Genomic DNA, 17,014 nt, shown 5'->3' with positions numbered 1-17,014 from the left:
GAGGTAAAAAAAACATGGGAAGCAGACAAACTCTATCTATAGATCTCCAGGTCAGGTAGAGCTGCAATGTGCTGTCTCAGGAGATGGGATTTTGCCAGCGGGGCAGTGACAGACGTGAAAATGAGCTGTTTGTCAGTGTAACAAAACAATTCCATGGATCCAGGTAGATCCACGCTGGCTGATCCTGGACCACTGGGCTCTCTCCAGCCACTGTGATGTCCAGCAGCACCACGGAAGGTGACGGAGACAAAGATCTGGGCATGGCTTGTAGAGCTCCAGATGGCTCAGTGAAACACAAGGCTGCAGCTCACACTGGAATACTTTTATATCTCTGGTGGGAGGCTCCAGGCAACCTAAGAGAGCCCCCAAATCCAGCAGGATGCTGTAGGAGTGTGCTTTACACTCCCTGTTTGGTCATGGCTTTAGAGAAAACTATTTTTGGATGAGGGGCACATCCCTTCTCCAGGTGCACCTTCCTTCATGTGGTGAGACAGGAGCTGAATGGCAAGATCAGGTTTTCTTAGAAGAAGAATAAGCAGTAATTTTAGCAAATGATGCTACTTATGTAAGAATTGGGCTTATAAATTTGCACCTAGCTGCATGCCTGCAACGAGAAATGAATCATATTTCCTGCCAAAATAGCTGAGACCTGTCAGATGGCAGCTCTTTGTCTGGAGAGAGTAGCAGCAGCTTCATCCATGAGCTCACTCCCCCTATGAGGAGCGATTATAAATTATGCAGTTGAGAATGGGCCATAGAAAATAGCTGGCATTTTCTGTCTGTCTTTAAATCCCTGCAGTCTTTCGATCAAACTCTCTTTCAAGAGTTGCTTTGTGAGCCTTCTGTGGAATCAAGCTGCACTTTGAGAGATGGGGATGAGTGCTTGAATGAAGCATCAGGTATTTTCCATCTGGAGACAAGGAAGCTACCCCATAATCCTGGAGCTGTGGCTTTCCCTGGATTCCTGGAAGCATCCAAGGCCAGGTTGGATGAGGCTAGGAGTGACCTGAGACAGTGCAAAGTGTCCCTGCCCAGGGTAGGAAGTGGGATGAGATGAGTTTTAATGTCTCTGCCCGTCCAAACCATTCTGGGATGCTGTGATTATGTAAAAACAGCTCTGGAGAGCAACCTGTGCTCGCAGGACCAGTTCACAGCCAGATGTAATTGACGGATGTTTTGTGGCAAGAAAATCTGAAGTGAGAGAGACCCTGGAGATGCAGAGGAACCTGTGCTGGGCCTACAGGGAGAGAGGAAGGAGAAATATTGTGAGGTACAATACCTTCTAAAGGAACAAAGTGATACCGTGGATAATTGTAATTGGATAATTGTGTCAGTCACAGTGAATGTTTTTCATGGAATTAGGGAATTATTTAGTTTGGAAAAGCCCTCTATAAACGTGGAGTCTGCCAAGGCCACCGCTGCCCCTTGTCCCCGTATGCCACGTCCACATCGTGTTTAAATCTTTCCAAAGATGCAGACTCCACCACTGCCCTGGAAGCCTGTGCCAGGGATGGACAAGCCTTTCCATGGGGAAATTCCTGCTGCTGTCCACCCTGAGCCTCCCCTGGCCCAGCCTGAGGCCGTTCCCTCTGCTCCTGTCCCTGTTCCCTGGGGGCACAGCCCGACCCCCCCGGCTGTCCCCTCCTGTCAGGAGTTGTGCAGAGCCACAAGGTTCCCCTGAGCCTCCTTTTCTCCAGGCTCAGCCCCTTTCCCAGCTCCCTCAGGAATTCTCCAGCCCATTCCCAGCTCCGTTCCCTTCTCCGGACACGCTGCAGCCCCTCAGTGTCTCCTGTCTCGAGGTGCCCGGAGCTGCCCTCAGGACTCGCGGTGCCGCAGCTCAGGGGCCGCCCCAGGCCGGGTCCCCACACGGGCAGAGCGGGTTCGTGCCGGCCTCCTCCGGCGGCGGGGCCGGCCCGGGCTGAGGGGGGCCGGCCCGGGCTGAGGGGGGCCGGCCCGGGCTGAGGGAGGCCGGCCCGGGCTGAGGGGGGCCGGCCGGGGCTGAGGGGGGCCGGCTCGGGCTGAGGGGGGCCGGCCCGGGCTGAGGGGGGCCGGCCCGGGCTGAGGGGGGCCGGCCGGGGCTGAGGGGCGCGCCCCGGGCTGAGGGGGGCCGGCCCGGGCTGAGGGAGGCCGGCCCGGGCTGAGGGGGGCCGGCCCGGGCTGAGGGGCGCGGCCCGGGCTGAGGGAGGCCGGCCCGGGCTGAGGGGGGCCGGCCCGGGCTGAGGGAGGCCGGCCCGGGCTGAGGCGGGCCGGCCGGGGCTGAGGGGCGCGGCCCGGGCTGAGGGGGGCCGGCCCGGTCGCGTTTGGCGCCATCGCCGCCATGGAACCGGAGCGGCTGCGGCGCCGCCTCAGCTCCGCGTTCCGGCTGCGGGGGCTCCTCCTGCGCCCGTGAGTAGCACCGGGCCGGTTCGTGCTCCGGACCCACTCCGGACCCTGCTCCGGAGCCGCTCCGGCCGCGGGGATCGGCCCCGGGCTGCGGCGCTGCGGGAAGGGCCCGGGGCCGCTCCGCGTCCCCCGCGGCGCCTCCTCGGGTTGTGCTGCTGCCGTTCCCGCCTCTTCTTCCTCCTCCCCCCGCATCCAGGCTCCCCCAAAGTCATCTTTGCCTGTCTTGCTGCTGGGCCCCTTCCTTCCATCCGTCCGTCCATCCCTCTCATGACTCTGGGTGCCACCGAAAGCTGCCCGTGGTCTCCACTTGGAGCACTCCTTGATGCTGGTGCCGGGTGCTTGGTTGAGTTTTTTGGTCTGCCTCTGACCCTGACAACTTCCTGAGTTCCACTTGCTCAGCATTCTTTGTTGGAGGAAGAAATGGCATTTCCAAGGAAATGGTGCATTTTCAAATAGAATAGGATGTGTTACTTAGAGATGCAAAAGTCAATGAAAAGGGATTCCTGCTTGCAGTGGAAGGTGTAATTTATAAGAGACTGGGTCTCCCATTGCTCTTATTTTCCCTTTCTTTCTCGTGTGTTAATATCAATTAAATTCTCTTTCTGCTGTGAATGGGATGTGATTATTTTGGACAGTGCCCTGATACTTTCATTAGAGAGGAGCACAAGTCCAGAACTCCTGACTCCACAGTTCCATGAGCTGAGACATTTTGAAGGTCAGGCTGATCAAAATGCCAGTTTGGTTGGCCCACACATGACATTAATAAGAAAATTGTTATCTTTAATGAGAGGCTGTAAGGTTGAGGGAAGAACCGAATGTCTAAATCTTGTATTGTTGAGAATTAAAATAACTCATATTTCAAAGATGCTGATAAACTGGAGCAGATCCTGTGGAGGCTGTTGAGGTGTTCCTGGGCTGGAGGCCATGGTGTGTGAGGGAAGCAGGAAGAGCTGGAAGCTCAGCTCTGGTGACATCCCAGCTTCAGGGCTGCATCCAGATCTGGAGTCCAAAACAAGAGGGATGTGGAGATGCTGGAATGAGTCCAGAGCGGCCACGGAGCTGCTCCGAGGGCTGGAGCCCCTCTGCTCTGGAGCCAGGCTGGGAGAGCTGGGAATGTTCACCTGGAGAGGAGAAGGCTCCAGGGAGCGCTCAGAGCCCCTAAAGGGGCTCCAGGAGAGCTGGAGAGGGACTGGGGACAAGGGATGGAGGGACAGCACACAGGGAATGGCTTCCAGTTGCCAGAGGGCAGGGATGGGTGGGAGATTGGGAACTGGGAATTCCTGGCTGGGATGAAATTCCCAGAGCAGCTGTGGCTGCCCCTGGATCCCTGGCAGTGCCCAAGGACAGATTGGACATTGGGGTTGGAGCAGCCTGGGACAGTGGAAGATGTCCCTGCCCATGGTAGGGAGTTGGAATGGGATGGGATTTATGGTCCCTTCCATCCCAGACCATTCTGGGATTCTGTGATTAGAAGGTCAGAGAACCTGACATGGAGAGGATGTGAAGGATTTGGGGTTTTTTAGCCTCAAGAATGGAAGATTCATGGGGAGCTAATCCCAGTCTTCCTAAAAGTGGGAAGTGTTCTCAAGGATGAACAGTGACAGGGCAAGGGACCACGGGCACAAGCTTAATTTAATTCTTCATTGTAATAGTAATTAAACTTTGAAGTTGATGGAGTAGAGAAGTGCTGGAATCTCCCTCACTGGAAATACTCAAGGCTTGGTTCCACGGGGCCTTGGACAGCATAACCCAAACTCTGCCTTCAGGAGAAGGTTGGACCACACGGTCTCCAGGATTCCCTTCCAACATGGAATTTTTTGTGTGAAATTCCCTTCCAACGTGGAATTTTTTTGTGTGAAGCTGAGCTTCTCCACTTCTTTTCTTTGATATTTTCCATCCCGATGATTTTTTTTCCTTTGGCTTAAACCGAGGTGCTGTTATGCAGTACTAATTATTTCTGCTTTTTACCCACAAGCCGTGTGGTGATGATGGGCACACCTGCCAAAATCAGCACAGTTTGTGTAAACTGTTGAATATTAATTGCTCTTTGTGCTCTCTCCTCTGGGATTAGGGATGCCCTGAAGTATCTCACTGAAGCTTTCCAGTCCACCAGCGAGGGGGAACTTGACGATATAATTGAAAATGTCATCGATGCAGTTGAAAAGCAGTCTTGTAAGTAAACAATTTCTTTTTCTTGAGCCGCCTTTCCTGGCATTTCTGATGTTACCAAGACAAAGAATGCTACTGGCAGCAGAGGCACTGAGGTGTCATTGTAGTGTAAAGGGTTGATTGAGATAAATGTATGTTTTGGCCTTTTATTTTGGGTAAACACTGAAGTTTGCAATGTCAGCAGAAGACATTTGTGCCATTTAAAGCGTTGGCAGTGCAGAACATCCTGACTTTTCCAAGAGTAGTAACATTTTTCAGTGACAGTCGCTAAAAGTCTGGACATTGTTGTACCTCAAACCGTAATTTTAAATATTAAAATGGAGAGAGACCGTGGAGTGACAGGGGACAGGGAATGGCTTCCCACTGCCAGAGAGCAGGGTTAGATGGAATATTTTGAAGGAATTCTTACCTCTGAGGGTGGGGAAGCCTTCAAACTGATTTCAATCCATGAAAACAGTGTGCCCATCTCCAGAATTAATGTTGGAATAATTATGGCAGCAATCCGTGTGATGATGTCCTGGAACCAAATTAACCTCCAGAATGTGAAAGCTCGGCTCTCACACATTTGTGATATATTTGGCAGCTTGGCATAAACTATAATTGTCTCGTTCTCCATGTTTAGGGAATTCAGGGTGGGCACAGTGTGTGGGGGATATTTTTTCCCTAGGAATGTGTCCTTTTGGTGGCAATATTAAGTGATCCATCGTGTGTCATTACAGAAAACATGTATTATTTGTGTGTATTCCTGTGAAGAGACTCAGCCATTGTATATGAAATACTGGAGGCCCACTTCCCTCTTTGCTGCAGCTTTAATCCTTGGGATTTTTCTTCCCAGTGTCATCCAATATGATTGAGCAGCCCGTGGTGGAAGCAGCTGTCCAGGAATGCAGCCGGTCCCCAGACGAGGCCATGTAGGGTGACGTTTTTAATTTGTTTGGAAATTCTGGGAGCTGCTGTCATTTCCTTGTTCCTCCTGGGGAAGTGGATGCCAGGCATTTTCTGCGGAGCTCCACGTGCAGTCATTGCTCCGTGCTTTTGCCTTCGTTCTGGAGGCTGGGGGTTCTGAGTACAACCTGGAATTCTGGAATTCAGCTGCTGGGGTTGTGTGTGGTGTGTGCCGCAGGTTGAATATTAACCAGCACCTCTGCCCGTGCTTTATTTGCTTTGCTCTGCACGAAAGTTATCTCAGGTTGCTTTTGTTCCTTTCTTTTCTGAAAGCACTTTGGAAAAGTTTTCCTCTGGGGTGCCTGCTCCTGCTTTTCTGTTTGGTTTTTTGAAGCCCTGATTGATTTCCCTTCTCTGATAACAAAGTGTGGAGCAATTACTGGAGTTTTGGAGAACTTTGTGATCCCGATGGATGCCTTTCCATTCGTGATACAAAGCATGAAAAGAGGTGGTTTGCTGGGCATGTCAATTAGATCCTGTCATCCCACAGCCTCTCAGCATGGAGAAAATTTGGGTTTAACTTTGCTCCTTGCCTTTGGAATCTTTACGATGCAGATGGTCTGAGTGTGACTTTTCTTTGTGGCGCTTTTTCATACTTAATGTAGTTGTTTTTTTTTGCTGCAGAAGTGAAGAGAAATCCGTATGTACAGATTCTCAGTGCAGAGTCCTGAAGGGAAAAGCTCTACAGATCACAGGGACAAGGCTTTTTAATTATTTAACCTGGAGATGCACAAGAAAATTGAATATAAAATAGAATATGAAATAGAAAGAGAAATGGTGATAGGGAATGAAGCAAATGTCATTTCATCCAGCATATTTGTTAGTTTGTTTCATCCACTCACACCTTCAGAGTTGGTTTTGGTTGCAAGGTAACATTCAGCTAATGCTGTTACTGTTCTTATTTCAGAGAAAATGTTTTCAACATTATTGGAGCCTTTGACATTCCACGTTATATTTATAATTCAGAAAGAAAGAAGTTTCTGCCGTAAGTCTCCCGTATTTTAAGTTTCAAGCACTTCCTGTTTTAAGAACAAAGCCTCTATTTCTATAGGATAAGTCTGGTTTTAATCTTTCCCTCCTGGCCCTGTTCAGCTGAAGCCTCAGTGAGAAAGGTAATAAATGTTTAAGACCATAAACCAAGTTTATGCCACCTAATGAATAAAAAAGACAGTGAGGCTAAGGACATACATCACTGAAGGTAGTTGGAGGTTATTTTGTTCTCACACTGGGCTGTTTAAATTTATTTTTGCAATAAATTTGATCTGTCTGTTGCCTGTATTTATCTCTTAGACTGTATCTTGCAGCTCCCTGAAGCCCTGGGGGGTTTCTAAGGAGAGCTCCAAACGGTAGAAAAGAAAAATTAGGAGCAGCTGGTGAGAAACTGGAGGAATAATGCTTTTGTCCACAACTGCTTAAAGGCATAACTGTTTTTTTTAAAGTGGATTTCTGCAGAGGCCTCTTTGTGTGGATGGATAAATCTCAGGGCCTGTGGGACAGAGGGGAGGGAAATGGATGTAGAAATGCACCAACACAGGAGTTCCTGAGCAGGAATGTCCCTCACGGAGCACCTCAATCCTGCTGCAGCTTGTGCAGCCTCCCAGGCCTTTTAGTTCAGTAAATCATTTCGATGTGTGGAACATCCCTTTGTTGAATGGTGACTGTGCTAATTCCTTTCAGCCTGTCCATGACTGACCTGCCTGGGCCGAGTTTATTCGGGACTCCCAGAGACAAGGCAGAGCTGTTCCGGGAGCGCTACTCCATCCTCCAGCAGGTCAGGAATCCCTGCAGGTGCCCACAGGGATGTAGCCCACATCTCCTGCCAAAAATACATCGTGCTACTGCACCTCTCTGCCTCCTAAACTCTCTGCCTTCCCAGCTTGTCACAAATAACTTCTTTTAGCAGCCTTTCGGGTGCTTTCATGACTCTTATTTTACACTTAGTTTTATTATCTGCTGTTATTGATCACCTGTTTCTTGGAAGCACATTCTTGTCAAAGGGACTGAATTATTAAAAGTTGCTGGATGAAATAGAGTAAGAACTTTCTGAAGTGTTTTGCATGGTGCTTGTAGCAAACTGGCTTTTTGACAGTGCTCGTTTATTTTTAAACTGAATCACTTCAATTTCGGTTTCTGCAGAGGACTCACAGACATGAGCTGTTCACTCCTTCACCGGTTGCTGCTCATCCTGATGATAGCAAGAGCAAATTCCAGGTAAAAAATGGGAGTTCTTTCCGGTTTTATAATCACAGCAGTTCTTTATGCTAGCAGCCATTATTGGGAATCCTCTCCTAAGCCACGCTCAGAAATACAGCTGTGATCTTTGTAATGAGCCTGTATCCTCTGGCTCATTTCTGTGTTTGTGTAGAACCCTGTCCTGTGTGGGGCTTTGTCTTGCATGGGGAAAGGCACCTGGAGATTTGATTTAATTCTGATTGGATCCTTTGCCTTTGATCCCCAGCTAAAGACAGTAGAAACTCTCTTGGGCAATACAGCTAAAGTGGGAGAGGTGATTGTGCTTGGGATGATCACTCAGCTCAAGGAGGTGAGTTCCTTTTCATTGTGGAGTCTCTGACCACTGCTCATCCAGTGCTATAATACATTCAAAAATGAGAAAACTTGAATATCTCACACTTGTCCCATTCTAAGAGACTTTTCCACAAGCAGTCGGTGCTGGTGTGTGTGGAAAATGTCTTTCTTTGTCTTCACACTATAAAGTTTTTACGGCAGCAACCAGAAGCAGGTAGGGTTTTTTGGCATGTCCATTCTCGAGAGGCTGGAGCTTCCAGTGGCTGAGTTTGGACCTGCCAATGCCCTGGACTGTGATTTTAGGGAAGGAAGCACCAGCAATTCCAGCTGCAGCGGCTCCCAGGGAAGCTGCTGAGACACATTTACCATAAACTACATCATTTTCAGTTCTTGCCAGCTTAAAACATTAAACCCAGCCAAATGATTTCTAAATTCTGACTGATAGATGCTTCTGATTGAAGCATTTGTGTGTTTGGTATATCCTGCTTTATTAATGTATCCTGTTTTTTAGGGGAAATATTTCCTAGAAGACCCCACAGGAGTGGTCCAGCTGGACCTTAGTAAAGCAATATCCTTTTGCTGTGATGGAAGAGCTGGAGGAATTTCCTGCATGATTTTAAATTGAACAGTAAATCAATGCTGGCCATTAAAAATTACATATTGAGAGTTGCAGCTCTGTCTTTCTCCTTGGTTTCCAATTCCTTGGCTGCTGCAGCTCCTGCCTTTCCTCCCCATGGAAGCAGAGCTTGTTCCAGTTCCTGGACTCTCTTTGGACTTACCTGCTCAGGTACCAGGGAATTTCCAGGCTCTCCAGGCAGCCTGAGAACTTGCAGTGCTGTCCAAATCTATTACACCAGCTGGAGAGCAAATTTTGGTTAAAAAAAACCCCCCTACTTTAAGAAAAAATACATTCCTTAACCTTCCTTGCACCAGTTCCACAGTGGGTTATACACTGAATCCTGCTTTGTTCTGGCAGAAGGTAAAGCAGACTGGGTTTATTTTTTAGCTTGTAATAAATTATTCTGTTAAACCTGTGGCTGCCAGATGTGGCTGAGCGGTCTCATTTTGGTGACCACCATCGAGTTTGTGACTTAGATTTTTTGCCTTCAGCTTTTGCTGTGACCTCTGGAGGCAAAGAGGAGGAATTTGAGGCTATTGGGGGCCGTGAGGGTCTGGAGCAGCTCTGAGGATTGGCCCCAGCATGCTTGGAGAAGTTATGACTGGATTAGGAAGACAGCCTGGAATAACCAAAGGAATGATTTAACAATCTGAAAATGCTGCTTTGTGCTGGCAAAGCTTCGGTCCTTTAATGAGGCTTCTCATTAGGGTGATGTAAGAGCTTGCAGTTTTGGAGCCCTGTTTTAGCAAAAGAAAAAAAAAAAGAAAAAAAAAGGCTATTTCTGTATGTGGAATGTTCCCCTGTGCAGGATGCAAGATCTCAGTCTGTTTTCTGGCGTGTCTTAATGTAGCAGAAATGAGAGTGAGGACACACAAACATCGCCCCGTTCCTTCTGTTCTCAACAGTGGGATTTGAGATGAGGAGCCCTCCCAGGACAGGGCCAGCAAAATGATTCCTGGTGCCCTGCATTCCTCCTCCTTGGCTTGAAGGGCTTGTTCACGTGCCTGTGCAGCAAATCCGTTCACAGAAGTGGCTGGGGATAAAAAAAAGCAGTTGATTTCTTGCTCAGCCCTTTTTCCATGCGGATCTTTCCGTGCTCTGCTTCTGTGGAGCTGCCACAAGAGAGGGATTGATGGAGGCTGGGACTGGCAGTGCAGCACAGCTGCCAACTCTCTGACTAATGTCTAGAATGCTGTTAGAAAAACTTAAGGGTAATTTTGCTGTTCTAAAACCTCCTAGGCTGGTATGAAGATGGAGTTTTTCATGTGAACGCTTTTGGATTTCCGCCCACCGAGCCTTCTGCTACCACGAGGTACAAAAGTGACTTTTGGCAGCCTCACTCCGTGTTTTCCTATGGGTTTCTAAGTAAGATCATTGTTATTTTGTAATTTCTCTGACATTCAAGTATGGTACTTTTCCTCCTCCTCAAATGCTTTAAAATAAATATCATTTAGGGAAGCAATTCTGGGACTCACAGGCACTAAAACCTGTAGGGTTGGCACAAAAACGCTTCCAAAGGCCTTTGGGTTCTGCATATTGATGGAAGTTGGGATGTAAGCGCTTCTCAATTGCAGAGCCAGGTAACTGGTACATGGGAATGATAAATTCCTTGTAGCTGAGAGAATGGATCCCTGGGATAGTGGAAGGTGTCTCTGCCCATGGCAGGGGCTGGAATGGGATCAGCTTTAGGATCCCTTCCAACCCAAACCGTTCTGGGGTCCTGACTGGGGCATTTTAATGATGCAGAGCCTTCTATGGGAATATAAACTTCTTTGGAGGACCTTCCTCATCGTCAGTGAAGGCTTCTGCGAAGCTGAAGCAGCTGGAGGAAGAGAATGAAGATGCCATGTTTGTGTTTGTGTCTGATGTGTGGCTGGACCAAGCTGAAGTGCTGGAAAAGCTTCGCATTATGTTTTCGGGTAGGTGGGAATTGCTTTCACTCTAAACCTTGTTTTCGTGACTTGTTCCCATAAATTCTTAGTACAAGTAGTGCTTTGACCGGTAGGCATTTTTCTGGGCTGTGGTAAGAATGTTTTCCTTGCTCCTGAAAGTTCTTCCTGGGCTTAGGTCAAAGACAGCTCCTCAGTTCAGAGCGATGAACGTTGCTTCCCACTGCCAGAGGGCAGGGATGGATGGGAGATTGGGAATTGGGAGTTGCTGGCTGGGAGGAATAGAATTCCCAGAGAAGCCAGACTGGACAGGGTTTGGAGCAGCCTGGGACAGTGGAAGGTGTCCCTGCCATGGCAGGGAGTTGGAATGGGATGGGATTTAAGGTCCCTTCCGACCCAAACCATTCCAGAATTCTGGGATCAGTAACGTGGACAACACTGGGACAAACGAGCGTGTACGAATTGTTCCTTTGTATTGCAGCAGTTTTGGAACAGCTTGTTTCTCCTGCCTCGGGCAGAATGGAAGTGTGAGAGAGTGCCTGGTTTAAAAACAACCCAGAATTCAGGGTGGGAAGCCACTCCTCACCAAAAAGGAACTGGACACAAATTAGCAGAGTCCTGCAGAAGTTACAAAACCAGTTCAGTATCTGGATCAGAGCTGGCAAAAATCCTGGGGACAAACTGAGCCCGACCCAGGACTGCAAGTGTTGAGGGCAGAAAAGGACTTTGGTCAGTGAGATTCATGTTCTGAACTCACCTTGCATTTGCTATTTTGAGGCTTGAACAGGCAAGTGATAACCGTCTTAATTATAAACCAAATGAGCAGCTGAGGGGGAGAACAAGGGAAAATATTGATGAGCCATTTCTCTGGGATAAGCAATTCTGTTCTATTTACCAGCCCCTTTGAAAACCAGTGAAGTAAATCCAAGTGTGATTCTGTGTGTCAGGAAAATGGAGAGTAACTGGGATGTGAGCTGAATGCCTGAGTGGCTGTTTCTATTTTTATTTCAGGGATGGGAATCAGGTTTCTTTTTTCCCCCCTTTGCTCTGAAGCGGGGTGATGGGTGAGCACTCAGCAGATCCTCAAACTGCTCAGGCAGTTCCAGTTATTGCTGCTTTCTAGTGCCAAGGGGGGAATTGGATGTTGGGAGAGCCCTTAATTGGGAATGATCATGGAGGTTAATAGCAAGCCAGTGCTGCCTGCTTGCTGTTCTCCTCTCGAAGGCAATAGTGCATTTTAAAACGGCATTATTTATTATAATTGCATTTGGTATAATTCTCTGACTGGGTCAGCAGTTGGATACACACAAACACTGCTGGAGTTCAGCCTGTAAATGCCAGACGCCTCCCTCAAAGTGACATTTGTACGTTGCCATCGCCTTTTGGAGCTAAAACCAGCCCGGATCGAGAAAATCAGTCAGTTGTATTAATAGCAGCAGAGCTTGAGGAGCTGTTTCAGTTCCTGCTTTCCCTGGAATGGGCTGAGTGCTGGAAGATGCTGGAGTGAATGGATACACTCACAGATCCTCTCTTTTCCCAGGTTATTCCTCTGCACCTCCCACCTGCTTTTTCTTCTGTGGAAATTTTTCATCTGCGCCATATGGCAAAAATCAAATCCAGTCCCTGAAAGGTAGGGAGGTTTTTATAAACAGCCAGACACGTGCATTGAATTAAAATAATGATGGCAAACAAATGAAGGAGAGAGCAGAAAAGAAACCCTTCTTTTTTAAAGTGCACTGCAGCACTGAAAGGGGGGCATTCACCCAGGGTGTGTTTATTTCTAACCAGGTGCTGTGTCCTGTTTTTCCCAGGTTCTTTGAAGGCTCTGGCAGATATTATATGTGAACATCCCAGCATCCATAAAAGGTAGAGAGCAAGGGGAAATCTCTTTGTTTTGTGAAGCCTTTAATTACTTGAAGAAGCTGAGAGTGACCCTGTTTTCTCTGTCTTGTGAGCCAGCTGTGATTAGATAAAAAGCTGGTTTTGTAACAGGCCTGCAGGTTTGTTTGGCAGCAGGATAAGTCTGATTTTATCTCAAATAGCCTGGGCATGGAAACTGCTAATTAGGGAGCCAAGGTCTCTCCCTGGAATACTTTCCTGGCTCCTGCTCTCTAAATTCAGAACATCAGACCCAGTTTTTAGGATCAGTTTATATAAAAGAGATTTGTTAATTTAATTTTTCTTTTTTTTTTTTTTTGCAGTAGTCGTTTTGTGTTTGTCCCTGGTCCTGAAGATCCCGGGCCTGGTTCTATTTTACCAAGGTCAGTTTGCTTCACTTCCTCCAATCTTGGAATTTTGAGTGTAATTTGAGTTAATGATGATAAGAGTCTTTGTTGATACCTCTGCTGTTTATTTTAGACCCCCCCTGGCTGAAAATATCACTCAGGAATTCAGGCAGCTGGTGCCATTTTCAGTTTTCACCACAAATCCCTGCAGGTAACCACAAAACTGCTATTTTTTATTACAATTTCTTTTTTTTTTTTTTTTTTTACTAAAAGAATTTTCAAAACTACAGATTTTGGGGGAAAATTTGTCTTAAATTTTATCAGATGAATACGATCCTTCACTTGCACGAATTGTAACTAGTTTTAAATACATTAAGACATTAAAAAAAATCAGTGAAGAAAGGAAGTAGTGCTAAAAAAAATTGATATTGAATATAAAATTCCTGCTCAAAAGCATCATGTTTTTTCTGAATCAGAAGGAGAAGAATTATTTTCATCCAATTGGCTGTATTAGAACTTGATAATGCATCTTCCTCATTTTTAGGTCAACCTTAATTAATTTCACTGCTGTTTCCCACTCAGGATTCAATACTGCACCCAAGAAATCATTATTTTTCGGGAAGATTTGGTCAACAAAATGTGCAGGAACTGTGTCCGCTTCCCAAGCAGCAACATGGACATTCCCAACCACGTGAGTGAGTCGAGTCCACCACTTTTTTGCCAAGATTTTTGATTTTCTTGATCAGCAGGGCTGGATTTTGGGGGCTCTGATCCTCATCCTCGGGACACGTTGCGTGAGTAACCCAGAGGGGTTTTAAGGAGGATTTATACATTTAGTTTTCTTATTTTTCTTTACATTTTGTCAGGAAAATAACTCAAACCATGATACTCAACCGAGTGTGCACCAACCATCAATGTCCTGCCAAGAAAAACGGATTCCTGAAGGCAAATTGTAACGCAAATTGCCATTTTTTAAAGATTTGATGGGTCGCCCAGTGCCATCTGCAGTAAAGCAGCAGGTCCCTTGCTCTAAAATTCATCTCTTGTTTTGTCTGCTCAGTTGAAATTGCAATTCTGCTTCTCACACATCAGCACAGTGCTCTGGGTCGTGGTTCCTTAATGAATCCACAGCAGGAGCTGATGGGATTTACTGATATAATTGGATGAGAACCATCCAGTCCTGGCTCCTTGCAGTGATGGATGGAGTCTGGTTTTATTTATTTTACAGGTTTTTTTTTTGTTTGCTTGACTCAGAAAGTTGTTTTAGCTCAGTGAGCACCTCCCATGGACACTGAGGTACCTTGCTTTTGTGGGCACGTTTGCATTCCTGACACTCCCCTGTCCTCACCCAGGGTTTTCCAGGAAGGAATCATGAAGGAAATGTAGAATTGCAGCACTTTGTGCAGGTTGTTTCTTTTTTGCATACTCCATTTTTCCTCTGCCTTCTTTGCCTATTTTATTTCAGCCACCAGTGTAAAAAAAAAAAAAAGAGAGAGAGAGAGAGGGAAATTTTGTCACTAAGAAAGGAAAATCATCTGGGAATCAAATGATTTCTGTAGTTCAGGGAAAAGACTTCTTCAGCACGGTTCTTGTGGTTAACTGGAAAGCAGTAAGGAAAATAAAAACCAAAAAATGAGAGTTGTGGCAGTGTTGGTACTTTCTGGGCTGGAGGAACAGGTGAGTGGATTCTCCTGGAGAGTCTGACTGATGAGAGAATTTTGACATCTTCAAATGCTGGCTGATGTGCTTTAAAAAGGCCTTTGTGTATTAAAACCCCCACAATTCAAGAAAGGAAAGAGCAGCACAGTGCTGGAGAAGAGTCGCTGCTTTACTCTAGAAATCATTAATAATCAGAAAGAATGAAATACAAAACAACCCCAAACCATTTCCATGTTCAAAAATCTTCTTTATTAACACACGCTGCAAGTGCAGGGATCAACTGAGCTTGCAGCAAACATTTCAAACCAAGTGTTTGTGGGGTGTTTGGGTTTTTTTTTTTTGCAGTTTGTAAAGGCCATTTTATTCCAGGGGATAAAATGGTAAATGTTTCAAACCAAGTGTTTATGGGGTTTGGGTTTTTTTGCAGTTTATAAAGACCACTTTATCCCAGGGGATAAACGTTTCAAAAAATCCAAAACACCCCACAAACAATTGGGTTGAAACATTTATCCTCGAGAAAATGGTCTTTACAAACTGGAAAAACAACCAAAAAAACCCCACAAAAACAAACAAACCAAACCAAACAAACAAACAAACCCACCAAAAATCCACACAAACACTTGGTTATTTCAAACCAAATATTTGTGGGGTTGGTGTTTTTTGGGTTTTTTTGCAGTTTGTAAAGACCATTTTATTCCAGGGGATAAAATGGTAAATGTTTCAAACCAAGTGTTTGTGGGGTTTGTTTTGTTTTGCAGTTTGTAAAGACCATTTTATCCCAGAGGATAAACACTTCAACCCAATTGTTTGTGGTGTTTTTTGGTTATTTTGCAGTTTGTAAAGACCTTTTTGTCCCAGAGGATAAACGTTTCAACCCAATTGTTTGTGGGGTTTTTTGATATTATTTTTGCAGTTTGTAAAGACCATTTTATTCCAGGGGATAAAATGGTAAATGTTTCAAACCAGGTGTTTGTGGGGTTTGTTTTGTTTTGCAGTTTGTAAAGACTATTTTATCCCAGGGGATAAATGCTTCAAACCTTTCAAACCAAGTGTTTGTGGGGTTTGGGGTTTTTTTTCAGTTTGTAAAGACCATTTTATCCCAGGGGATAAATGTTTAAAAAAATCCAAAAAACCCCACAAACACTTGGCTTGAAATAACCAAGTTTTTTGTTTGTTTGTGGTTTTTTTTTTTTTTTTTTTTTTTTTTTCCAGTTTGTAAAGACCATTTTGTCCCAGGGGCACCTGAGCCCGCTGCCCCTGTACGTCAGCCCCGTGTTCTGGGCCTACGATTATTCGCTGCGGGTTTATCCCGTGCCAGACGTGCTGGTCACCGCTGACAAACACGACCCCTTCACTGTCACCAACACCGACTGCCTCTGCATCAACCCTGTAAGATCCCCTGAGCCTCAAATCCTAACCTCCTCGCTCCCTGCACTGCATTTTCCTCACACAAATGTGGTTTTTTTGGTTTATTTTTTCCCCTTTTTCTTCCACAGGGTTCGTTTCCCAGAAGTGGATTTTCCTTCAAGGTGTTCTACCCCTCCAACAAGACAGTTGAAGACAGGTAAATGGATTTTTCTTTTGTGCTGTGTTTCTGATTAGCAGGAGAAAAATGACAGAAAATTGGTAATATTTGAATGTTCCAGCAGCTTGATTTACACTTTGCGCTTAGGCAGTGTAACAAATCCGGAACGAAAAGCAGTAAATTTAGAAATTGCAAATATCCATGATGGGAAGCACAACCCAAAAGTAAAAGGAGAGGTGACTGCACTGCCAGATTTTCAGTGATACAGGCCTAATTGGGAAGCAGATTTGTTTCTGGGGATGATGGTTGTTACATTAATTCAATTTAGGAACGATTTTTGCTTCATTTCGTGAGAATCATCATGCCCAGAAGCCACTTTCAGGCTTTGATTTCACATACCTTTAATTCTGCACTTACTCATTCCACTGACTGGAAAAAAGCCAGCTGCAACACCAAAAAAGTATTAAAATATATCAAAGGGCTTAAAATGGATGAAAATTTACCTGTTTAAATGATGGCATAACCCATTAAGAAAAGCAAAAATTTATCTTCTTCTTGGAGAGACCTTCCCATGGAATTGGTAATGGGTCAGCCCATTTAATTTCTACTTGACTATAAAAACTATCACACCATGAGACACTTTAGGTCTTTAAATAGTGAAAACATGATCAAGTCTTTCCTAGATAAAGAAATAGAATAGCATTGTGAACTATTAATTAAAATAAACCTTGTAAATACTGTTTTTCTTTGGTATTTTCAGCAAGCTCCAAGGACTCTGAATTTCTGTGGCACTGAAAAACAGCACTGAACCCACGTGAAGCCAGCTGTAGCTCTTATTTAACATGCCTTAGTTTCACGAGGTATTCTGGACTTTTTATAATGAATGTCAAAGTCAAAACCCATTTGTTTTGTACACAAATAAACTTTTACAGGAAAAGATGCTGGTGTCAGTTTAGATAAAGTACAAAGTCACAGTGAAAAATCATTAGCAAAGCATAAAAAAAGGCAAGTGGAGGAACCAGCTGTATCAAACAGGAAAGGAGCATCCTAAAATAAAAAGAATTAAAGATAATGA

The 17,014-nt window shown here is 45.6% G+C and overlaps 1 protein-coding gene across 1 annotated transcript; it reads left to right on the top strand.

Annotated features, from left to right (window-relative positions):
• Positions 1-2,260: 2,260 nt before the first annotated feature.
• POLE2 (DNA polymerase epsilon 2, accessory subunit) lies at positions 2,261-16,876 on the top strand. The gene is made up of 19 exons (XM_040067047.1): positions 2,261-2,385; positions 4,454-4,554; positions 5,387-5,462; positions 6,404-6,481; positions 7,174-7,267; positions 7,633-7,707; positions 7,955-8,038; positions 8,534-8,590; positions 8,953-9,001; positions 9,881-9,953; positions 10,388-10,560; positions 12,071-12,160; positions 12,342-12,396; positions 12,732-12,791; positions 12,889-12,966; positions 13,338-13,446; positions 15,627-15,803; positions 15,911-15,978; positions 16,700-16,876. Exons 1-19 carry the CDS (start codon positions 2,318-2,320, stop codon positions 16,716-16,718), a joined length of 1,584 nt encoding a protein of 527 aa, XP_039922981.1. The 5' UTR covers positions 2,261-2,317; the 3' UTR covers positions 16,719-16,876.
• The last annotated feature ends 138 nt before the right edge of the window (positions 16,877-17,014 follow it).

The sequence above is a fragment of the Hirundo rustica genome, chromosome 6 (genome assembly GCF_015227805.2).
Source record: "Hirundo rustica isolate bHirRus1 chromosome 6, bHirRus1.pri.v3, whole genome shotgun sequence".
Classification (NCBI taxonomy): Eukaryota; Metazoa; Chordata; class Aves; order Passeriformes; family Hirundinidae; genus Hirundo; species Hirundo rustica.
The sequence above is the reverse complement of the archived record's forward strand: the minus strand, read 5'-3'. Positions and strand labels throughout refer to the sequence as shown.

Excerpts from the sequence above, each read along its gene's own strand:
- POLE2 (XM_040067047.1), top strand. The coding sequence starts at position 2,318 with ATGGAACCGGAGCGGCTGCGGCGCCGCCTCAGCTCCGCGTTCCGGCTG. Across the intron at positions 2,386-4,453 it reads CGGGGGCTCCTCCTGCGCCC|GGATGCCCTGAAGTATCTCA; the intron begins GTGAGTAGCACC and ends CTCTGGGATTAG. Across the intron at positions 12,161-12,341 it reads TCAAATCCAGTCCCTGAAAG|GTTCTTTGAAGGCTCTGGCA; the intron begins GTAGGGAGGTTT and ends TGTTTTTCCCAG.